Source organism: Liolophura sinensis, chromosome 13, assembly GCF_032854445.1.
Source record: "Liolophura sinensis isolate JHLJ2023 chromosome 13, CUHK_Ljap_v2, whole genome shotgun sequence".
In the NCBI taxonomy this organism is placed as follows: domain Eukaryota; kingdom Metazoa; phylum Mollusca; class Polyplacophora; order Chitonida; family Chitonidae; genus Liolophura; species Liolophura sinensis.
In genome coordinates, this window is record NC_088307.1 from 13993166 (window position 1) to 14019471 (window position 26306).

The following is a 26306-nucleotide window of genomic DNA, read 5'->3' on the forward strand; positions in this document are numbered from 1 at the left end:
TTACGTACCTGAAGCCTGTAGCCTTGTTCTGATAAGCTGTAGAGGATAGCTGGCCACCTGACCGATGACACAGCTGACCGTTCCACAGCCAAGTAACACACCCACCCCAGGAGCCTGTGTGTTGTAGGTGGTCAGGTACCAGTTCTTCATCGTCTGAAAAAACCAAATGTGATTAAAAATAGCTGTGAGTTTCTAAAGGCGTTAACAACTGTGCCACTCAAACGAACAAATCGACAGATGCGCAAGGTACATAGGGAACTACCAGGCCCGGCGTTTGCGAAGTAATCTCAGACTTGGACAAATCACTTTAAAATTGTTATTTCTCACGTAACAAGGTCAAAATATTGCTTGACTACGTACATTCTGGGAAGGTTATCCACCCCCCAAATTTTAAGCTAAAATAATGGAAAGGAGCATAAAAAGTTTAATGATTGCAATTTTGACTTACGTCTAAGATCGCTTCGCTTCGTAGTCTTAAGTCAGACTTAGTCTTAAATGGTGAAAGTATTCCTGAGCTTATATTTGAAGTTAAATGCTAATTTTCAATTTTGCCATTACAATCGAGGACAATTCTAAGCGTGAAAATAAAAATGTCTAACGTACGACAAATTTTAGCAAAATAAATGGTTTTGACAATGTTAAGACAAAGTCAGACTTAAACCTAACACTGCTTCGTGGGGCCAGGCTGCCTGTATTTAAGACTTCAGACTTAAGCCAAAATCTAAACACATGTCGGCTACATTTAATAAATACTTCACAGCGCCTGTAATTATTAAGGAGCTACATGAACTGGAAGTGCTGACAAACTCAGATTGTTTTCGGACTATTAGTCTTAACAGATTTAAGACTTCTCAGAGCAAAACTCAAGGATATTTGAATTATACGACGGCGGCCAGCATTATAATGGGAGGAAACCGGGCAGAGCCCGGGGGAAACCCACAACCATCCACAGGTTGTGGGAGGCTGGGGAGGACCGTAGCTGTGTTTGAATCCTTGATTAATTCTTAAGATGTTTGAAGCAGTAACAACAAGGTAAATACGGTTGACGTAACGAGGCGACAGCTGTGTAAAATGGGCCCCTGAAGAACAGCCCTGTTACAGTATCCCTTTTTGAACGGTCATTAAAAACTATTTCTAGAATACCTTTTCTCTTTGTATCTACAATGCCACTGCAATATTTAAGTGTTATTCCTCAATGCCGCAAACTGTGGGCTACATTTACGCGATTCATACAATGCTGCATCGCGTAAAAATTACTTATTTCCACATCATTGATTGTGTGTTCCAGAAATGTCCCGGTAATCAACCGGAAATGCCTCATACCTCGTATACAGCAAGATCCAGTCCGGCATTGGGTATAATACTGAGCACGGTGGGGACGTACCCCCTGGTAAAGCTGCGCACCCCCTCTGTCCTCAGAATCTGTCGGGTGCAGTCAATGATACCGCCATATTGACCCGTCTTCCTCAGACACAGACGGGTCTTCAATACCTGGTCAAACACAATTAACACACACTGTACTATTAACAAAGATTAGCAATACGTGGGTATATTTACACAGTTACAATTATTGTTTCTTTTTTAGTCACAAAGCCAAACCTAAAAGAAATAAAGACGCCAGACTGAACTAAAGACATTAAAGTGACATGGTAGCCCAAAAGTTGGAGTGCGACATCTTAGCGAAGTTGTAAAGTTCGTTCATACACTAAATCACTGATGCTGAAATATAAAATATCTATTGTAGCTTATACGGGCCCGGAAAAGTTCTGTTGTTATTCCAATTCAACACAAAGAGGGCGGGCCATTCTGCCTCATTAATATTCAAACGGAAGGACCCCCAAGGATATGCACAGCTTTCGGAAAGTTCCGGTCAACACAGACATGTTGAGCAAGGTACGTGTGATCTTGCTATCTTTCCTACTCAATCGATATTGTTCCATCTAAGTATTATACAGAAGATATACATATCGTACCATAACTGGCAAGATCAACAAGCACTAACTATGACACATCCTCGTGCTTCACGAGACCCTTTTTTGTCTGTATTGTTCCCCAGCTGTTCAAACTAACCACCAATTACAACTTTAGACTTGCTTGTCAACCTGTCGAGCTCTTCTGTATGCCTCTTTTTACCCGTTCCTGTCACAAGCGAGCCGTAAGTCCTTCTTTTACGCGTGTAATTGGCCATGTTTGTTTATATATGAAGTTTACCGACAGCTGTGCTCCAATACAACTGAATTGACACCGCCTGATTAAATATTCTGGCAGAAATTTAAAGTTTGTTTTTTATTTTCTTACTTTTAAGCATTCACTTAACGTTCAATGCTAGGGGTGGGATTAACGGAAAGCTTGTAACTTCTTGAGAAAAATACCGGATACTCATCTCATTCTGTAATAACGGACAAATACCTAATATTTCGGCGACGGTGTCGCTTTAACTTGTCGCACCCAAGGTGACTTACACCAATTTATTGGGTACGACGTTAAACCCCAAGCACTCACTCACTCAGTTTAATGGCTAGCCAATCACAGAACGTGCACAATCCAAAAGTTTTTATTTGGTTAGCCAATCACACCACGCGTATCCAAAAACTTTTACTGGTTAGCCAATCCTAACGAATGTCATCCCAACATTCAGAAGATGGAAGTCTTACCTCTGTAGGGTACACGGCTGTTTGGGCTATAGCTCCAGCCGAAGCACCCGTGCAGAATCGTTCAAACACTGACAGTTCACGATTGGAATCCCCTTTTACGATTTTTTTCAACTGTGAAGGAACAGCATTCAAGAATTTCAAAAACTTGTCATAAGATAACAATAGATTAATTTGTTTCTTCTCAATCTGTTGACTGTAAAGGTCAACTTTATAGGTGGATGAAACAGGAGAGAGATTAGACTAAGTGATCACAAGGTAACATACTTGTTACTGACAGAAAGGGGTTCTTCCTACCACGTGTAGGTTCCTCGCAAGAGCAAAACTGATTTTCTAGATGCAGAGCTATTCTGTCGTTTTATTTTTAGGTCATCTAATGGAGAAAATATCGTGACCCAGAGATTTGGACTCGATTTTCCAATCCGCCACAGACAAACCGTTTGTTAACATCTTTCGTTTACTTCATTTGTGAAACAAAACTCAGCATGACGGACCTACCAGCAAGGGATTTGAAACAGCGATCTCTGGGTTTAGAGTCCACATTTCTACCACTAGAAATTCCCTCCATCTCGGAAGTAGATAGAGCTTATATGTCACCATGTTAATTACTATTATGGCAATTCATAGATCGAGTCTAGTTTTAATCTCCATTGTACATTTTCAGCAAAACTATTAGCCTTTGCCACTCTTTGTATTAGAATTCACTGATAATCATGATCGGTGTGTCAATTCACTACGTGTGTTAGAGACGTAAGACAGGATGTTCGTTTTAATTCCCCATCGATGATTATACACGTCTAATCCGCATCCAGTAATCCACAACGTATCTAAAGTGATACTCTAGTCGTGCTGTTTATCATAAGTACAAAAGAACTATACAGGACTTACATACATAATATGGTGTCTGTAGATAACCTTTTGGAAGATCAAAGTAAATGGCTCACCTGTTCGTACATCATGAAGCGGATGGCGGTGTCTGGCCCCAGTTTCAGCACCAGAATACCGTTACCCCTCCATAGAGATCGAATCCCGCCCTCTTTTACCATGTAACGAATACAGCCCAGAACTCCCATTTCATTCGAAGTCTGTACCTGTATGTTGATGAAAGGAAACGGAAATGTTTTTACTTCACTTGAACGAGAATTGGACAAAAAAAGGGAATATGAAATCATTTTGCCTCGCCACATAGAGGAAACTGACGTAACTTTAGCTTCCCAATATTTAAAAGAAGCCAAGAAAATGAAATATTATAATATTACCAAACCTTTTGGGGAAGGACCCAAAATGGGATATCTTTATCTTACTAAGACTTCAGAAGACAGAAATTGAAAATCGTCATCATTATAGCTCGAAAAAAAGAATTGAGTTTGCTTTTCCACCGAACATGTAAATGTAGGATTATATGCGTCAAAATACATCGTCTAGTATACATTACATGGATGTACACACTTCAGAAAATAACAACTTGCCTGCATGAAGACTTTTAACCGCTCTAATGGATGGGTTGCCGTTCTTGATATCGCACCAGCAATTCCACCAGCCACTAGATGGCGCCACCATAGCCCTTGCTTCATTTCATGTTCTGTGAAATCGTCTGGAATAACAGCATCTGTTCCGAAGTCGAATATCTGGCAGGAAACAAACGACAGTTCTTTATTGCAGTGTTCTTTATGAGTGTTTTTCAGATAGATAAAATAAAGAATACCTGTCTTTATTTGTTTGGTAGAGATTTAACACAGAGTAACAAGTTTATGACACCCAGAACAAAAAAATCACTGAATGGAGAGGTAGAGAGATTGTAAATTTGTAATTTTTCAGGCAAACGCCTCAGCAAGCCTATAAAATGAAGGACTTTCAATTTGACAAATTTGTCGGGTAATTTACACTGTAATTTTCATACTGAAGGAGCGGATGTAGAAGTTTCAATGAAGTATCACGTGATATATATATGCCCAGTAATTTTAAATTTGAATCGACAAACATTCATTTGATTCATAAGATCTGGACGGAAAGGCAGCTTATCCAATGAAATCGGCGCTATATTTTCTGTTATCGTAATTTCTACAGCATACTGAAACCAAGGGTTTTCCAATCATATTTATTCATATATATCAAAATTTTCTTCCTATCCGGGTTTATAAGCCAGAACGTCCCCCTCCCCTCCCCCCAAAAACGTTTGAAAAACATCGTCAAGATGGACGCCAAATCATCCGAAGCCTATAGTGATACCTTAATCCAATCCGAGGCTACAGCTTAAGGGGTCATAAATGAAACTGATGTAAAGTCATCAGAGGATACTAACATCTCGACCGATCAACCAGTCCAAATCTTTCAACAAATTTCGACCGACTAAAATCGCAACAAAAATCTGTTGTAAAGCAAAATCTGCAGGGCGATTCTGATTGGCTTAACCATGTCTGCGGAACGTATCAGGTGTTGCGTGCCTCTTAACCTAGTTGTTGGCGCAGTTTAATTCCATTATATATTTTATACAATGTCCGAAGAACTTACGGCGGACTCGTGCCTCCAGTAGTCCATAATATCCCTAATACTGGCCCCGCTGTTCAGCAACAAGAAGTCCCTCCACTCGTGCCAGTCTATTGTGTTATTTCCGTCTTTGTCTAATCTGAAACAAATCACGCAAAGGACACTTGAGGATTGTAGTTCGAAACCGTCTTTTGATAGTTCCTAATGTATTTTTGTGCTGCAAGGTTCAACAATTATATTTGTTCTGTCAGTGGACAAAGGATTCCAGCCAGAAAATGAAATAAAACACATTCTCTGCTTGAACTTTTTTTTATTAAGCTTCAGAATCTGAAAGGCAAAAATCCTGTATTTTGGTCTTTGACTTACTTTTTCATTAAATCCTTCACTTCTTCCGGTTCCATTTCAAATCCTAGTTCCGTAAATGCTTGCATTATTTCATCTAAGTCTAACTGGCCTGAAACAGAAAATAAATCGTTCAAACCAGAGAATAAATATATACATGTAAATAAATAAAAGTATCAGTTATTAAAAACTCCACATATAAATGTAATGTTCTGTATATTAGCTAACCTTTTTTCCAATCAATAAATATCAGACTGGTACCTGTACTATTCATAATGTTAAAATGATACCAATGTTTGAAAAGGTTCTGCCACCAGCATTATCAAGTTTAGGAACTTTATTACCGATTCTTGCACAGATGAGGCTAATGTTTTAAGGAAGATTATTATTTGGGCTATTCTAAAATAACAGCAAAAATTCGACTTCCTATATGCGCTGATCGATGTTTGTCAAAAATTAATCTCCGATACATTCTCTAAAAATCTCTAAATTTATGAGTTTTACGTCGTACAGGATAAATTGTCTGATTTTAACATTCAGTTGTTGTGTTCATGAGAAAAGGAAAATGGACAGAGGAAAGCCCAACATGAGCTAACAAGTGTAAATGCATATTACATGACACAAGGGAAGGGTTTGACCTTTGGGCCAGCAAGTGCGTGTGTTCGTCATTGTTCATAGTAACATGTAACCAACGGAATAAATTCTTTTGGAATCTATGTATCGAAAGAAACATTCGTATTCGAGCCGTCAACGAAAACAAAAGTTTTAGGTCAATAATCACAAAGGCCAATTACCAAAACGACGTTTAACACAAACCGTCAACGAATGAAGAAAGTATATAAAATACCAAGTTAGGTCGAAATCATTGAAAAGAGATGAAGTCAACAGCTATTAAACTGTTGAAATCTTTGAATGAATCATTGTTCAAAAGCCCGAGATTTGTTCACATGGCCATAGAATGGCCATGTGCACAGTATAAACCACTGACCTTTGATAAATTACTGACGAACTTCCCCACGTGACCCATAACGATATGCACACCATATTGGTGGAAGATAAGTCTTTCAACGAACGCGCAAATGGTCACAGGACCCGTCGTCAACAGATTTCTGTCACAAAAAGATCCTAGAACTGTCCAAATCCGCGTTTTAAATTAAACGCTGTCAGAACTGTAAGCTGTTGGTTCGTTTGGAACATGAAAATCATCTAAGCACAAAATTCAGATTCTGAAATTGGTGTATTAATTATGTACATGTGCAAACATTTGGACATCAATCAAAAACAAAAAAATGCTGACAATGCGTGCTAATTGTGCCCACGTTTTTCATCGTAACAGCACCTTGCTAACAGAAATACTTGATAAGTCCGTAACTTACCATCTTTATTTTTATCCAGATTTTGAAACGCCTTTTGAAGTTCTTTCTCGTGCTCAAGCATGAATGTCAAAAACTCTGAGAAATCTAAGGAATCATTACCATCCACATCGGTCCTGTTGAACAGTTTCTGCAAAAAAATAAAATATAAACATAAAACCATTTATTTAAATTTGATTCCTCTGCAATTACACACCATACAAGTAAAGTGAGAGTGAAAGTTATTGTTTACTTGTACAACCCAAAAAGCGCAGCCCAAACGAATTATTAACCCCTTGAGAAATACATTAATTATATGTTTTCTGTAAACGCGGTTCTTTAGGTTGTGATTCGTTGTGTTGTAGATCTGTCTTTCAAATATCTGTTAGAAATGCTCGTGTTGAGAATTGGCCTTGCGAGCATTGACCTGGAAGGTCCTTACTGGGTGACACCTGATACATGAATGTCTGTTTGGACGGATATACAGCTAAATCCTATGTACTTAGAACGACATCGAAACTATTTCGTAATGATGCTGGTTTGGTCTCAAGCCTTTTATGGAAACTTGAATATACACGATTGTTTGCTATAATTAATAACGGAGTCATGCTTCATGGTTGGTTTTCTTCCAACTTTATGGTAAAGTTTTATTTATTTATTTATTTATTTATTTGATTGGTGTTTTATGCCGTACTCAAGAATAGGGAAGTTTTAAGGATGTATCGCTGTAGATTGTCACGTTAATGTCCAGGTGCCCTTTTTTGAAAACTATGTAGAAGCGTTTTTTAGACAATCCACTTAAGTACATGTTATTCGTAATGATTGTTTTGACAGTTTCTGTACATTGCCCTCCCTGCAGACAAATCCACTAAGTGAGAAAAAGTAATTATGTAGGTCAGAGGTCGGTAGTTTTTCCGGTTGCTTTATGTCCCACATAAGTCCCAAATAAGTGTCTCATCCCTAACTTGGTGTTAGGGCTATACAGGATATCTGGCACTCTGCATCCTAAACGTGTCTAATTCTGCTTGACCCCAGGGACTAGGGGCTGTATATTCATCCTGTTAAATTAGATCACCACGCTGGACATCAGAACAGTTGTAAATAAACAGCAATTTTGATACATATTTTGATTATCGACAATTTTTATACTAAAAAAAATTTTTATACTAAAAAAAATTTTTATACTAGCATGGTACAGGATTTGAAGGCTGGTTTCAAATGTCTGCCTAGAACATTCCGTGCGTGTTTCCAACATCGCTAAAAATTGTTGACTCCTTCTCTTTGCATGATTCCGTCCAATGTTCCTGCTTTACTTACTTTTCTTTGTTCTTTGGAGGTCTAAGCGCGGTGGTTAAGCGTCGTTTTAAGGAATTAGACTTGCAATTTTTGACCCTAAACACCCATATTATGGTTGACGGCTGGTATACCAATGTCTATTTCAAAGCAGATCCTTTAACCCTTTACCAGTGAGATCGCGCACCGCATCAGAAGGATTGTCGAGATTAGCTTGGCCGCGTAGCAGCGTCAGAAGGAGAACAATTTTGGGGATGAAATGCTACATTTTACTTGCTGTTTTGCGATACCATTTCACTACATTGCACGCCATGAAAAAAGACTATGTTTATGAATGATGACCCCGGCATACTACTGGTTCATTAGGGGAGTTAACTACGTTATAATTATAGCTCATTCCTCTCTTTCTAGACTGCCTCTTAGGTCATGGCTTATTTTCTTTTCGTACACGCCAGAGCAGCAAGTAGATTGTTAGAGTCCAGTACACATCTGTTGACAATATAATATATAAAGGCACTGGCAAAAAGCGCGCACCTTGAAGAACATCGCCATCTGTCTTCACGAGTGGCTGTTACATAAATACTTGACGTAGATAACCCATCCTACGCGACTACACTTTTTTCAACTCCCTGTGTTTCTCCGGTCGAGTGCATCTTTTTCACATTGCCTACATCGATGTTATAAGTGCTTGTGAGTATATAGATTTGTTATTTAATTAATGCCTCTAGGATGACATTTTTGGTATGCTCTTTCCAGTGAAATACAACACATGTCAAGTATAGGAGCATATCTCATACTCGGTTGGGAAGGAATCTTTTTCACCTCCGCGAAACTGGAATATACCTGGAAAGTTTTCCCCTAACAAAAAATTAATTAAAAAAATGACATGCAAACAGAGTATGCTGGTCAAATGTGAAAGAGAAGTAACAATACATTGTAAAAAACTAATCAAATGAATCAATTTCTATATATGCTACTAAGTGCCCTTCGATACGAAATAAAAAAATTAAAAATGAATATTGTTCGGTTAATTCACCTGAAATGTTTTTTTTTAGGGAAATACGATCCAGTATGTCGGAAGCCCAACCCTCTGTGGTAAGAGGGCATGGGATATAATTAGCACATTATTAGTGCACAGCGAGATGGCGCTTCGGCTGCAGACGCTGAGTAATAGACTCGTATATTTATGAGGTCATAGGTTCACTTGATAACCATATTGCAGCTCAGGCCTAACATTCTAAAATAGAAATGTGTTGCCTCAATTAAAACTACATGTCTCGGTACCGTAGGATCACGTAGACAGACGCGAGATCTCGAATGGTGGCATGACTCAGGCAATAGGGAAGCATTAAAGCGTGACAGAAGATGACAGCACAGCGTATTGAGTATTTTTGTGGACCAGTGATGTTTAACAAATTGCGATTACGGTTACCAATTTTACTACCTAATTCTGCTTTAAAAGTGGTGCTAAGGTGCGTCTAAGTTGCTACTTTTTAAGAATTTACATGAACAGTTAGAATAAAGTGAGGGTATGAAAAAACAAAATGGTTATATTTGACCATTTTCAACTACATATACCACACTGTCGTCGCTGCTCTGGGTTATATTCTCTATGCTGTACGTCTTTATATACGTATGTACAGCTAATTAAGTATACAGGTTATTTTTAAAGCCAAACAGTTTTCAACCTAACAGTTCAAGTGATAGAAATATTTTTATAAGTAAATGTATATTTAGTAGTAGAATCAAACCGATTGGAAAAGCCGCTGAGATTGTGTTGCTCTATCCAAATATGTTTCATGAGGGGTCAACTAGACTTTACGCCCTATATTTGTCTGTAGACACCACCACGCTGTTCATATTCTATGTCATACATACTGCTGTATTTTGTATTTAACTTCTGTACGTATTCTGTATAGACGTTCTATTTGTCTGTAGACACCACCACACTGTTCATATTCTATGTCATACATACTGCTGTATTTTGTGTTTAACTTCTGTACGCATTCTGTATAGACGTTCTATTTGTCTGTAGACACCACCACACTATTCATATTCTAGGTCATGCATACTGCTGTATTTTGTATTTAACGTCTGAACAACAGGCTTATGACGTTTTTGAAGAAAGGAACAAGGCGGATGGAAGAGGTACACAATGGATTTTTACCGTCTATGTGTGAAGGGATACCCTTATAGCATTGTCCGGCCTGTTGCAGTTAAATTGTTTTCTATACAATTAATCTGCATGAAGACAGTAAGCAGTGGAGGCTGCTTTGCTTCTTGTACAAGAGCAGGGGTGCCTTTTTTGACAAGGTATAAAATGCTATAAATATAATATTTATTTATACGGCTAATTATTCAGTGTGACATATAAAACTGTTCACCCCGGTACTATTTTTATAGCGCTGTGTGTGTTTTCGACCAGAACGACCCTGTGGTCTATTGTAAACGATGATGGAGACTAGGTATGGCTGTCGACAGCCTTAGAAGGGATACAGGATTGCCCCTGATTGGCTGATATGAGAGATGGATTAGTTCTTGTGCTACTCTGAAGTTTCACTTGTGTATACATATTTTTAGCGTGATCAAGATTGTAGACTTTAACCAAGGAAATCCTACCTCCACTATCAGCTTCAGTTCTACGTCCCTTTATTAAGTTCAAGTGCACCTAAACAGAACAGCCATCAGAATGTCGTTACAATCATTTAGGTTACAAACAATCTTTAGGCTTTGAAGAAATTCACCCCCCAAAATGAAAATTAAATATGTGTGTAAAAGCGTAAATTCTGTAATGGATGCTACAAACATACGTAATTAGTGATATAGGCATAGACAGATTGTCACGTATGTTACGTCAGATTTCCCAACCTTCGCGATTTGTTAAATTCATTAATCAGTTAAAACGCACTTAATTCGATTTTTAAAATATAGAATAGTGCACCCACAGACAAAATCACCATATTCTTCAGTCTCTATTTTTATATATTGTCGCTGAGAATTTTTTTTTTTAAGTTTTACTCAAGAATTTGTCTTTTATACCAAGGCGGCCAGCATTATTTATTTATTATTTTGTTTGATTGATGTTTATACGCCGTACTCAAGAATATTTCGCTTATACGACGGCGGCCAGCATTATGGTGGGTGGAAACCAGGCGGCAAGCATTATGATGGTAGGAAACCAGGCAGAGTTCGGGAGAAACACATAACCATCGCCAGTTTGCTGGAAGACCTTCCAAGTACATGTATGACCTGAGAGGAAGCTAGTATGCATCGTCGGAAAGGCACGGGGCATCATAAAACAGTCATAACTGACGACAGTGAGCCCTGAACTTATTGTCACGGGAATTGCCTTGGACACAATTCATTTCTGTTTGTTGCATAAAACAGTTCAATATAGACGCTTTACTCCAACCGTTCAAGTCCCCGCTCCCCAAACCCCGACACTTTAATTTAGAGTCATAGTTGAAAACTAAAACCAGATTAAATTCCTACAAAAGATTTTTCCCGTCAATAACGTTTAGTGAACTGGTGTAAAAACTTGAGATCACCTCATGAAAATTTAAATATCAATCAAATACCATTGAAACCTTTAAAACTCATGCATCCGTCAACTTCAAACTCACTCCCAATGCCCCTTTTTGATGTGAATCGGTGATACAACGCCACAACACTGTTGTTGATTGGGACCCATTAATGCTATATGCCAGGTTTTCTCATGGCTATAGAGTTAGAAGTCTATTCACAACGCTCACCGACGGGTAACTACTTTTAATTATATTCTTGTGGAGAAAATCGTTCTTTGTGTTGCCTGATAGAAATTGTAGGTCATATAATGGTTACTGAACAGTTAGTATATGTTCCAGAAGAGAAGCAAATGCTGAGACTTTCCGCTCTGAATAATGTGACCTACTTTAGCAGCCATTCACAACGTGGCCTCAGCAAAATCCGAGGTTTTCAGGTCAACTGCATGATGTTTGAGACTTCCTTTTTCTTGGGTTAGAGATTTGACGATTTGAGAGACACACTTTCATTCTCTTTATTGCACTTAAAAAGCATTTAACTAGAATATTTAACAAGGAATACACGCAACCACCTGCGCATGAGTTGACAGCAGATAATAATGCGTAATGGAAAAATACATAATTAAAAGCCAACACAGCCTGCCCCTTACAAGCATTGTACGTCAACGGCTTGCATTACTAGGCGTAAATATTCAATATGCATGGTCTTATTTCATTTGCTGAATGAAATAAATCGGAAATCTGAAAATTTCGTCGTTATAATTTCTGAATGTGAAGAATTCATTTCATTGTTTTGTATTATTTGTTCATTTTCTAGAAGATATACTGAGGCTTGATCCGTATACAAATGTAGAAACAATGGTGACATTAATACCCGCATATTTAATAAACACATAACGCTGGAATGCGATGTGTGAATTAAGGTGCTTAGTTACATGCAAAAAACGCACAAAGAAAAGAAAGTATACAAGTAGGTATGAATAAATGGTTCCTAAGACGCTCAATAGTTTAATTAGTTAAATTTAACTAGAAAGTCTGTTGTCTGAGTGATGCTATAATGTATTCTGTTATTGTAACAAATTATTCTGTTAAATATAACATATTCTATTAATTCAACATAAAAATTCTATTAAATTAAACTATTATATTATAATAACAGAATACATTCTTTGATTTATTGTCAAATTTAATACATGAAGTTTTTGAGAGGACCTAAGTGTCTCCACCTGTGTATTTAACGTCAATCAGGCATGCAAGCAACCAGCGGATGGTCGTGGGTTTCCCCCGGGCTCTGCCCGGTTTCCTCCCACTATAATGCTGACCGCCGTTGTATAAGTGAAATATTCTTGAGTACCGCGTTAAACACCAACCATATAAATAAATAAAAAACGTCATTTGTATGTGTGTAACTGGAATCTTTAAACAAGATACTTTTCTCGTCTAGTTGTAAGCGGAATAGCTAATTACATTTATACTACAGTTAACATCTCTAATCGTGCGCAATAAGTGTGCAACATTTGGAATGTTATACAGACAAGAGTGCACGTTATGCACGCATGCGCGTCCTTACAATTGCCATGAATATCCAGGCGTACAATGTATTCTGGATCGTTCATGGATGAAGACTTTACTTATCTCACCTGGATTTCATTATCAGTGACACACCTGTGCGATCTGGTTTAAGAAGGCCTACCGAGTGGCTATTTTCACCTGAAACCTTTAGCTAAGGCTCCCCGGGCTAAGCGTTAAGCTGGATTTCTGCAGTGAAAAATAGTTCAGTCCTTTCGCCCACAGAAATGACCTCTGTTGACCTATTTAAAACACCGTTCCAGTGGACAGAGAATATGTTTTATACTGAAAAGTGCGGATTTGACAGATTCTGATAGTCACACAACTAGATCACTGTTAGGGGAGACATCTACAACGCTGTTGTCAAGTACAAAGCGTATAATCTACCAAATACTATTCACGTGATCTAAGCGTGCAACCTAATATCACTGTGTTCGGAACGAAGAACCGAAATAGGACAATCTGCCCTTTGATTGGTGGATCTTGGTGTCTAGATTTCATTATGTGGAATGTTTCCATATGCCTGTTAAGTAAATCATTCAAAGAATGGAGGACATATTACCGAAATAGACGTCGAAATGATGTTTAAATCTAGAAAACTTGATACAGAAACGTGTCATTATGCATCCAGGAATGTTGTCTCGGATAGTCTGAGAGGGGGAACCCGGATTCCTCTTACATTGCTGGCCGCCTTCGTATAAGTTAAATATTCTTGAGCAAGGTGTAAAACACCAATCAAATAAATAAATAAATACATACATACATACATACATACATACATACATACATACATACATACATACATACCAACATACATACATACATACATAAATTAGAAGGAGAACTTTCATAAATGCAATCTATTCAAGACGCTTGCCTGATTCTGATCAAGGTTAACTCAATAAAATCATTGTACAAAGCATGACAAATTTGGTTAGCGGTATAAGTACTTGTATATATGACTGTTTGATTGGTGTTTTGTGCCGTACTCTAGAATATCTCACTTATAAGACAGCGGGCTGAATTATTGTGTTACCCCTGGACAAAGCCCAGGGGTAACACAGACTTTTCCATGTACGATTGGAGAGGGAGCCAGCCACGGGATGAGCTTGAACCCACGGCGACCATGATGAGAGCCTCCAGGGTCAATGTGCTGCGCTAGCATGTTAACGACTAGGCCTTCGAGGCCCATATGTATAAGTGGGAAAGACTTATATTCATTATCTATATACAGTATGAACTTTCAGATGACATTAAACGGTTAATTACTTTTTCCTACGTTTCTAACAAATAAGGCTGCAACTATGTAAAGCGTTGATTCATGGCAGCAGCTGTGCAACTAGTCTCCTCCATACGGAGCATTCATTTCAAATCATGATGTCAGTGAACAATGTACGAGTCTCTCTCTTCTTATATTTACAAAAGTAACTGTTTATTTTAGACCGAGATGTGCCATTGGAATTCTTCTGTGAATAATTGATCTTTTGTTCTCACCATAGTCTCAAAAGAACCCTCTTAACAAATCTTCGGTCTTCAGGAGCAATGTGTGGAAAATTTAGTTAACTCGTTGTCATATGGCATGCCAAGGCACCGATATAACAGGGGAATCCCCTTTCAACATCTCGCTGAAAGACCTGCATTGATTGGTCGATAGCTATATTACGTTTCTTCCATGACTTACGTGATCACAGGTCACTAGAGGTCACCGGGCAGGTAAAGCTAATGGAAATGCGTTGAATTTACTGTGGCTGGTAGAGTCTATGTATATATTTATTAATATGCAGAGATACGAAATTGCTTGACGAATCAATATGGAAGTTATTCATGTGTAAAGAATAAAAGTATGAATATCTGATGTTTCCGTATTAGACTGATATCATGCAACATCAAGACTTAGCGGTCACACTGTCCTTGTGTATTGGTGACTTATAGAGACTATTTAAGTTACACGAGGGGCAAATTAAACAAATGTTTCTGTATATTGAATATAAACCCTGGGCGACAAAATTTAACACAAACGCCCAGGGTACGAGAGAATTCTTTGTCCATTTGCCTTCAAGGACTATGGATGATTCCTTCCGAAGAAATTACTATTCTGAATATACAGCTCCACCTATAGGGCGACTGCGACTTAGATACACTCATTTACCTCCCCCTTTCTCCACTTCATATTGCTAAGGAGCATATTTGCTAATACTTTTGGTGTGGACTTTTATTTTAATGGCAATGACATAAAATTGAAAGTTTTACGTGGGCGTTACTGCCAACATTGGGAGTTTTGTTTGGCGACTGACAAGATATCAAGTCTTTCGTCCATTTCACATTCACCTGTGGGCCAAATTATGTGTATATTTAAACATAACTAATAATACAAAAGAGCTATATCCCGCATGACAACTGTGTCATACATGTAACTACAAGTCTAAATGTTGTAGATGATATCGTATGTTGAGTTACCTACGCCATTTTATTTGAGGGCGTGTATCTTGGTATGTGAAAAAGTGTGCAAACGTAATAAGCTTTAATGTATTCAATATTTTATACGCAAAACTATTTTCTATTCCAATACGCTTTCATAGCTTCTCGAATTTCTGCCATTTCATATATATCAGCATTTGGAGAGGTTCGAGTATATATATATATATATATATATATATACTCTTTGTCACAATGTGCCCGCGGCTTACAGTATACTAAACTGTAATAACAAAATTGCTCATAATTGTATATAGGTTTTTGTGTGTGTGGGTGGGTGGGGGGTGGGGGTTGGGGGGGGGGGCAATTTGGGGTAATTTCCGTTCGTTATTCATAAATGCAATAATTTGGGGCAGCGCCTCGTGTTCAGCTTTTCTCCGCTTTGGTTACTATGGTAACCTCAGGACACACAACATATCGTATCCCTCGCGTTTAATGCACTGCTGAAATGCAAATAGCACGTATATGCCAATATACTGTGCACAGTCTGTCCAAGAAAGACCAATACAGTCACCCTTATGTTTATTTTAGGTCACTGTTGTGTTTATTTAGAGTTCTTCGTAGTTTTGCAGAAACGGACAAAACTTTGTCCATTTTGTCCATTTTGTCAAATGGACAAAACAGAAATACCACCCGCGAGAGCATATGCATATGCATTGGACAGAAAGTGCAGCACAGGGCGTTCACCTGGACTCAAGCAACGATAAGATACACATGTAACTAGAACCGGGCTCACGATGCTGGTGGCACCAAACAAGAAAAAAAATACCATTAATGAGATAACGTCGCCCGCCAAATACATCAGATGTGACCCAGCTAGTAAGGCAATGGATTAACTAAATGCGGAGAACTGTATATACAGGCCTCAACGATGAACACAACATTATAAGAAAATATCTTAAAAGCTGTTTAGCTTTTCGCTGGCAAAAACTGCTGAAAATATAACACCTAGTACCTTTTAAAACGAGGATATTTTTGTTGTTTCGAGGCTCGTAACCTTGACCTTGATGATGTCTATCTGCTTCCAGACAAAGTAACCGAAGACAAGCTGTTTCTCGTCAGTCAAGCTTTTGGTTATTCTCGGCTAAGAGTTATCTTTATAAAGTGCACCATGCTGTGAACAGCCAGGGACATTGGATAGAAAGAAAAAGCCGTTTATTCCTTTGATGTTATATTACATCAACGTGATGCTTTTTTGAACAGTTGCAATCAGAGCGCTAATGAGAAACATATATTTGTATTCGACCTGGAAATTATTCACTGATTACCAGTTCCAATTTGAGCTGGCTATCATGTCTCTAGAATCAACTATCTTTCCTGTGCCATTGAAAACTGTTCATTGTTGCTCTCTCTTCCATCACGCGAAACAAAAAAGAGTTATCACATTCGAACTAATAGAATTCTCTATGATAAATATTTTATGGCAGCTGTAATAAAATCGCTTATGATATAAAATCCACCTTTTTGTCGTCATCTTCTCGCCAAACAAAATGGTCAGTCATCGGAACTTCGGAAACACATGTAATGGTGCATTATTTCAATGAAGGGCATTTGCTTTCAATAGACAGAAATGCTCAAATACGTAATATAATTAGCTGTGAATGCAAGATGCAATGAAGATAACTGACTAACCTCTAACACATGCCGTGTGCTGGGAAGACATGGAGTAAAATCGCATGCATACCGACATGTAATTCAGCAAGCTAAATGATTTTCCTCTTTATTTAACATTCGAACATTTACCTTGTCGGTTCAAAGACCGAAATGAATGTCAGAAATATTATATATTGAGGAAGTACATTTAACGTGGTTGAATTAATGTATAATGAATCAATGTGTCCGACACCTCAGGACACCCGACATCAGAGTAAGGGCGAGAACTGTTATGGCGGAATCAATGGTGTCGCAAACCGTGAACGTAGTCGGTCTTGGAAGATCTTCTAGCAGAATTATTTTATGAGTGGATGGACAAAGATATAACGACCATGGTGTATCTGGACAACCGGAAGTGTTATAACTATATATAAAAAACTTAACAGTAAAACCAGAACAGAGACGACATAAGAATTGTTTCACCTCTTCTGAGGACATTAACTGTTATGCATGAAACGAATACATTACTAGTTTAAAACACCACTATCCATTGAAGACACGGACAGATAGCATTGTAGGCTGGTATGCATATGCATAACTTGATCTTCCGAACATTGTGATAAAATCTGCAGAAAGCACTCTTGTTAACCAGTTGGTACAGTGACATATTCTTCCCAATATATTATATAATTTTTGTCCGCACTTGCACGTAATTAACAAGAGGGCCCTAGAAGGCTTGACGCAGTTATTATCAACTTATTATAAAAAAATCGCATATTATGCACTGTGTAACAAACTTGTTCCAAGTCTAGAATCACCTAGTAGGTCTACAGAACTTTGTAATTTGTATACACAATAATTTCTTTTTATCTTTAATTTAATTTTTTCCTGTCCTTTTGGGTTGAATAATTTTGATGCCACTCGTTTTCGTTAATGTCCAGATTCCCGCTGACCATGTATTGCTAAATAAAGATCAATTATAATGCTACAAATTGTGGTCCTATGACAATTACTCAATTATACCCATATACGTAGGTGCCGTATAACTCGACGGTCCTATTACAATTACTCAATTATACCCATATACTTAGGTGCCGTATAACTCGACGGCCCTATGACAACTATTCAATTATACCCATATACGTAGGTGCCTGATAACTCGATGATCCTATGACAATTACTCAATTATACCCATATACGTATGTGCCGTATAACTCGATGGTCCTATTACAATTACTCAATTATACCTATATACGTATGTGCCGTATAACTCGACGGTCCTATGACAATTATTTAATTATACCCATATACGTAGGTGCCGTATAACTCGACGGTTCTATGACAATTACTCAATTATACCCATATACGTAGATGCCGTATAACTCGACGGTCCTATGACAGTTATTCAATTTTACCCATATACGTAGGTGCCGTATAACTCGATGGTCCTATGACAATTACTCAATTATACCCATATACATAGGTGCCGTATAACTCGATGGTCCTATGATAATTACTCAGTTATATCCATATACGTGCTGTATAACTCGTTACAGCTTTTGCTGGATATACCGTTTAAGCAAGCACGGTTGGAGGTCGATTTCAGATGTCGTTGCTTCCGTTGTCGTCACAGATTTGACAGATACCTGACAACATCTGGTGGTTTCGTCCTGTTCACATCCGGTTTCCCCTGTCATAACTTGTATGACTGTTGTCATATATAACGGGAACATTCTTGACAATGGCGCATGACTATCAATCAGCAATTAATATACATCAACAAGTATACATGCAGATATGGCTCACCTTTGCCTCGATGTAAGCTCGACTGGCCCTAGCTCCTTTGAGTTTTAGGGCGTCTGTCATTTCTTCGAAGCTAATCCAGCCATCCTTATCCGCGTCCAAGGTATCGAAAATATCCTTGTATTGCTTATGTGCCTCTGCGATAGCCATTATCCCTTTGTTGTAAAATGTCTCCTTTTCGAAACAAACTCAGTGTTCTTTAACAAGTTTTCGCCCAAGCGTTGCGGTGTATCTGAAAAGTCCAATGCTTCTAAACGAAAAGATGCTTCTACACAAGACACCGAGTCATGCGAGTCGTGAGTCCCGACAAAAGTTTAGGCAGAAAGCTTAACAGTCCATTCACGACGTCTGCATTTTTCCTCAATGTAGACAAAACTTTTCGATGACACAACTGTTATCAATATGATGTTGCCACCTTTGCGCCTTGTAACGAAATCCTTTCTTCGGTAAACTTATTTAGCTTTTCGCGTCACAAAAACTCATCAGCATAGCCGTATATAAGGTTACATACATGAGATCCCTAAAACGTTTGAGCCTCGATGTTGGGTGCCGTCTAGTGAGAATAAGGAAGACGCGGGTTTATCTATCCTGCTCTATTTGGGGTGGAACGAGTCAGTGAGCCCGGCTGCAAGGTCTCCGGCCTCACAGTCTACACACTCATTCACTTCAAACGATGGAATTTCTAGAGACCTACATTCTGTGTAACTGAACTGAGTTTTACTCGGTGTAAATTTTATGGCCAGCCATGGGAAATGAATCTTTTATTCTCTCAGAATACTTATATATATCTCTTCTGATGATATTTCTGATGGTTTACCTCTGAATACCAAATGGTTCACAGTGGCCTCCATGGGATTAGTGATCAACGTCTTCTGAATCTATTCTGAATCGAATCAGGTATTCGTATACCAGCCGTCAACCAAGATGGACGTTCCAAGTCAATAATCGCAAGGCCAATTCCCAAAACGACGTTTAACACAAACCACCATACAACTAAGAAAGTATATAAAATACGAATTCAAGACCGAATCATGAAAAGAGAAGCAGTCAACAGTTTTCATTGACGTTGGAAAAGCTTAAGGTATTACTCAACACTTTGGGACTATGTTCTTCAGAAGCGCCTTGGTATCCTGAGAAGTTTTTACAAAACATCAGCAATTCCTATTAGTACGGAAAAGTCATCAGATTTCAGTGATGCAGCAGGGAACACAGTCGATATTCTAGGCCTGACAACTCATATAGTCCGTGGATTATTTCCAGATCGAATACAAAATACAGGTATCTCAGTCGCACTTTGATTGTAACAGTTCATAAAAGCACTATGTTGATGTGATAAACATGAATGCTTACACATCCCCTAGTCATAGACACATATACATCCCCTAGCCATGGACATATGCATCCCCTAGTCATGGATACATATACATCCCCTAGTCATGGACACATATAGATCCCTAGCCATGGATACATATAAATCCCTAGCCATGGATACATATAAATCCCTAGCCATGGATACATATAAATCCCCTAGTCATGGATACATATACATCCCCTAGCCATGGATACATATACATCCCCCAGCCATGGACACATATACATCCCCTAGCCATGGGTACATATACATCCCCTTGCCTTGGATACATTTAGATCCCCTAGTCATGGATACATATACCTCCCCCAGCCATGGACACATATAAATCCCCTAGTCATGTTTGACATATACATCCCCTAGTCATGGACACATATACATCCCCTAGTCATGGACACATATAAATCCCCTAGCCATGGATACATATACATCCCTAGCCATGGATACATATAGATCCCCTAAGCCCAAGGACACATATAGCATCCCCTAGCCATGGACACATATACATCCCCTAGCCATGGATACATATACATCCCCTTGCCTTGGATACATTTAGATCCCCTACTCATGACTCACTCTCTAGCCATAGAAGCGTATACTCCTCTAGCCTTGAATGCTTACACGCCCCTAGCCATGGACGTATATACGTCTCTAGACAGAGATAGACATACATCCGATATAGCAGTGGATATATGTACTCCCCTAACCCATGGATACATATACACACCTAGCAATAAAAGCTTATATTCCCATAGCCATGGATGCTTATACTCCGCTAACCATGGAAGCTTATACTCCCCTAACCATGGAAGCTTATACTCCCCTAACCATGGAAGCTTATTCTCCCCTACTCCCCTAACCATGGAAGCTTATACTCCCCTACTCCCCTAACCATGGAAGCTTATACTCCCCTACTCCCCTAACCATGGAAGCTTATACTCCCCTAGCCTTGAATGCTTACACACCCCTAGCCCTGGATATATATACGTCTCTAGACAGAGATAGATATACATCCGATATAGCAGTGAATACATATACTCCCCTAACCATGGAAGCTTATACTCGCTAACCATGGAAGCTTATACTCGCTAACCATGGAAGCTTATACTCCCCTAACCATGGAAGCTTATACTCCCCTAACCATGGAAGCTTATACTCCCCTACTCCCCTCGCCCTGGATCCCCGAAATTCACATAAACCAGCGTATATACTAAAGAAGTCCTTTTTGTTTCTAGAATTACTACTTCAAAGGAATTGGTCTTGTTGACTGGATATGTTGTATAATTAAGTTCTAATACTTTGCTCTGCAGATTATTACTAACATTGTTCGAGATTTGAATATATCGATCTTTCTCCTAACACGCAGATGATAAGAATATCCGAATGACGCGGAACACGTTTCTCAACACCGGTTGAGTGACAACACTATTTTGAGAAAACTGTCTTCTCACCATCTGTTTGTCTATATGTGCAGAGTGGTCTATGAAGAAAACAGTGAAAATATATGTATATTGTCGATCCTCTGAGATAATGTTGCCTCTGATCAATATATGTATATTGTCGGTCCTCTGAGATAACGTTGCCTCTGATCAATATATGTATATTGTCGGTCCTCTGAGATAATGTTGCCTCTGATCGATATATGTATATTGTCGGTCCTCTGAGATTATGTTGCCTCTGATCAATATATGTATATTGTCGGTCCTCTGAGATAATGTTGCCTCTGATCAATATCGTGTTTATCATATCACACCCAACAAACAGTGGGAGAAGAAGCCCACAGGGGTCTTATACATTCAGTCGTCCATATATTCCACGGGCGTCCTATTAATTTACAATTCCATACGAGGGAGAATCTGGGTTCTCTTGGACGTTTCGGGATTTTCACATATATATGCAGACATTGCTTCGTTGATATGTTTGTATGAAGTTGCTTGATAATCAGCTTTATGCAGATGGGTTTCCATCAGGCGTTCTGTTATGTGGTCATGCATTTTTGTACGGTGGAATACAAGGACGATCGCATCCTTAGTTCCGTGAACATACACATTAATTCATTCAGAATTCAATCTGTTTGAAAACCGTTCCCGATTTTGAGAAATATACTCCTATAGGTCAATAGAATGCGTGACCTGATACTTTTATACGTGGAACAATGGGGAAAAAAATCAAACAATAAAATATTCGATCTACTACAAATCATTCCTTAGTGAGAGAGTGCTGCAAATCGATGTGGATGCAGTCTTTGACGTTTTCAAGACAAATATACATGCTATGTCCAGATTTTAGTAAGGGCTCCTTGCATACATTGGAAAGATGTTACGCATTTTGCATTGTGACTATTTTGGTTTATATGCCATTCGAATTAAAGAATTCCATAGAGTTATGTTTCGAATTTTTTCCATTGATACATCATATGAGGTACATATAAAGACAAGTGTAACGTTGAAGTGAGCAGCGAACAACCTTGTTTGTTAGATCAGCGCCCGCAGCAGTTTTAAGCCGCACACCCTCTGGGTTGCTTGAGTAAACAGTATGGTTGTGACCAGTCTAGCCTGAGACCCTGACCTAGTTCATCACGGGTCGGGCTGCTCCAGTGACCTGAGATATTTTGGGAGAGACAGGACAGGGGTAGGGTGGGCCGGCGATAATGTAAAGGCGAGGAGGAAGGGAGAGCCTGGGGGTTGCGACATTTTGGTTAAAAGTGCAAGCATTGACCCAGAACTTCTCCTTATGTTAAGAAATACAGTACCGCCAGTGACAGCCAATGTGTCTGTAACCTTCGTTCGTTAAGGTTCAAGCTAGGTGTCTTCGCTATTTCGACCCTACTATCCTTCTTCATCAGTAAACGTAAATCAAGAACAGGAATGCGGAAAGTTATGTCCTCTCAAAGAAAAACATTCGCAGTTATAGTTACTGCGAACCGCGTTGCATTAAAAGGAGTTAACGATATCCACAACTTTAGTCACAAGTAATGCAACTGGAATTACTGTAGAACTTTTGTGAAATTTTGGCAACTTGTTGGAATATTGCAACAAATTGTTGGAGATGGCTGTAATTAGAGTTCTGATTACACTAATCGTCACGATATAAATGTTATATTAATTTTATACGTATTAGGTACGTGAGTAATGAATACCGTTACCTAAGTCATAGCTCGATACATAAGTGTGGAATTAACTCACTTTTGGTACAACTATATTCATGTCATTATTGAACTAGCGGATTAACCACTTGCTGGTATAATACTGTCAGCCTGTTGACAACAGCTGTCACTAGACAGAAGAAATGAACTACATAGTGTTCAGCCACTGAATAAAAACCGCTCACAGGCTTTTTATAGGTTGGTAATCGCAGTTATACTCATCTGTAATCTGATTTGATACTGAATTACATGACAGGCATTTGCGTACATAGGTTGCAGCAAGTACTGCCCTCTGGCTTCATTGGTTACTGAACTGCTTCACTGACGCTTTGATTGGGTGATACAAGGGCTGACCTCTGGTTTGATTGGCTATTGAACTGTTTGGGTGACACTTTGATTTGTGCATCTCTTTCATTAGGTAATGGATTAAAAGACTGGTTGACTGAATGATAAACTAACTGAGTGTAGAATGTGTAACTTCATGTTAGTATGGTGACTGAGGAGTTTAAATTTATTTAAATTTTAATTATCATGCCGTAAAATCAATACATCCATTTTTAAAAAGTAAATGTCCATAAGGCAAGACTCAAGTAAGTCACTGTATACACTTGGGCAGTAAGTTAATAATGGAAATAATACGTTGCACCATAGTATTATCATGGTCTATAGCAGGCTCTAGCAAACTAAAGCATCATTTGTAAGATAACGTAGTGCAGATACACATTGCCGCGTATTTCTTCCTGTATGTTACATGTACGTAACACAGCTAATCCGCAAGGTCATAGTATGCACCATACATACTGGACATAGCAGCTTGTAGACATCTTGTTATAATCTTATATTATTTTAATTTTATTTTATACTACCTTCATAATTCACCAATGCGGTCGCTGTGAGTTCAAGTCCAGCTCATGCTGGCTTCCTCTCCGGCCGTACGTGGGAAGGTCTTTCAGCAACCTGCGGATAGTCGTGGATTTCCCCCGGGATCTGTCCGGTTTCCAACCACCATAATGCTGGCGGCCGTCGTATTAGTGAAATATTTTTGAGTACGGCGTAAAACACCAATCAAATAAATAAATAAATAAATACCTTCATAATACATTCATAAGAAGACGATATTTCATAGACTGTTTCAAACTGAAAATAGCAATCACAATCGTGAAACTTGTCATATATATAGTCAATATAAGCGTCATGTCCGACATTCATATACCATTCGTTATCCGTAATGGGCGTTCCAGGTCGATAATCGCCAGATCCATGTCCAAAACAACGTTTGACACTAGCTCCTAAAGACAAAGGTGTGTAAGAAATTATACAAATAAGAAAAAAAGCCGGTAACACACAAGCCACTCATTAAACATTAATCAAATATATACTATCTCGTCCATGTAACAAATCAGTGGGTTAAAATGTTTGTGACTTGACCAGTTGTACTGATTTATTTGAAACTGGATACTAAGAACTTATAATTACACTTTGGCTTGATAATAAGTAATATAAGTGGAATTCAGATTTTGAATGAAAAGTGCATCAAAAGATATCTGACGAGACACGGTGTCCCCCGCTGTTTTTTTTTTTTTTTTTTTTTTTTGGACATGGCGATGGGCATTATTGACATCAGACATTGTCTCCTTGCATGTGTATGTATAGCGCCGACCTCATTGACTGCTCAAATTGAAAACAACAACCACATCAACGAACTGACCAGATGTATGTATCGAGAACGGCTGCTTATAAAACATGCGCTTTCTCTTAACAAATCAACAGGTTGTTGGTGGCTAGAACACGATCGGCCTGTGTTTAATTCATAAAAATGACTGCGCCAGATTCAGTTTAAAGAAGGTTGAACGGTATTGGCGCCTTAAGGGACTAACTGTTGTCCATATACAATGATATGACAGATAATTAAAATATGTAAGCAAACTATGCGTCGACCTTAGATTTTTGCCTACAAAATATACGTACATACAGGGGTAGGCGTTGGTGAAGCTCGAAAAGTATACACATCTACATGTTACATGACTTGGCATTTATAGGGCGTGAAGGTAACCATAAGGGAAATGAGGGTAAATTAGAAGCTGTTGTAAGTTTTGCTCACCTGTGCCTCGATATACGCCCGGCTACTTTTCATTCCTTTCAACTTAAGAGCATTAATCAGCTCGTCCATGCTGACCGTGCCATCTTTGTCCACATCCAGCGAGTCGAAAAGCTCCCTGTACTTCTTGTTGACCTCAGTCGCTGCCATCTTAGAAGACCGTGTTAAATATATACTGTTTCAAAGATTATATGTATGTATATAACTTAATTAATACTCTTTTCCTCCTCACAAATCCTGTGACACGTGTCGAGGTATGTATATCCAGGCGCTGTGTTAGTTTTATGAACAACAGGCTCTCATTGGTTCTCCTCGATACGGTGACACTATCCGTTGAAACACTTCGGAAAGCGTTACGAACTCGGCATCGTAGATCTGTCTACCTTCTCTCTCCGGAGTTTTTGCTTAGTCTTTAAAGATGTCGCGGTTACGCGCGATGAAGAATAAGACGCTTTAGAACGTTGACCTCCTGTCTCAAGGCACAACACAAGCTCCGCGGCTGTGGTGACACAGTTTTCAATTTGCCAAAACTCCGCACAGCTCTTTGTTAACGCTGACTCTCAAGAAGGCACCGGGTACCCTTGGTTATAGCATGACCCTTTCGCTGT

General features: G+C 38.7%; 1 protein-coding gene across 1 annotated transcript; it reads right to left on the minus strand.

Moving 5' to 3' along the window:
- LOC135480756 (calcium-binding mitochondrial carrier protein SCaMC-2-like) lies at positions 1–25862 on the minus strand. Its single transcript, XM_064760678.1, has 9 exons — positions 25702–25862; positions 6857–6983; positions 5505–5592; positions 5163–5277; positions 4121–4279; positions 3596–3742; positions 2655–2765; positions 1324–1491; positions 1–153 (listed from the first exon to the last, which is right to left on the minus strand). The coding sequence occupies exons 1-9, from the start codon at positions 25846–25848 to the stop codon at positions 1–3; spliced, it is 1215 nt and encodes a 404-aa protein (XP_064616748.1). The 5' UTR covers positions 25849–25862.
- Between the last annotated feature and the right edge of the window lie 444 nt (positions 25863–26306).

Coding starts and splice junctions, on each gene's coding strand:
- LOC135480756 (XM_064760678.1), bottom strand. CDS start 25,848: ATGGCAGCGACTGAGGTCAACAAGAAGTACAGGGAGCTTTTCGACTCG. Junction 5,593..6,856: donor TCTGGATAAAAATAAAGATG/GTAAGTTACGGA, acceptor TTTCTGTTTCAG/GCCAGTTAGACTTAGATGAA. Junction 1,492..2,654: donor CAGCCGTGTACCCTACAGAG/GTAAGACTTCCA, acceptor GTGTTTGACCAG/GTATTGAAGACCCGTCTGTG.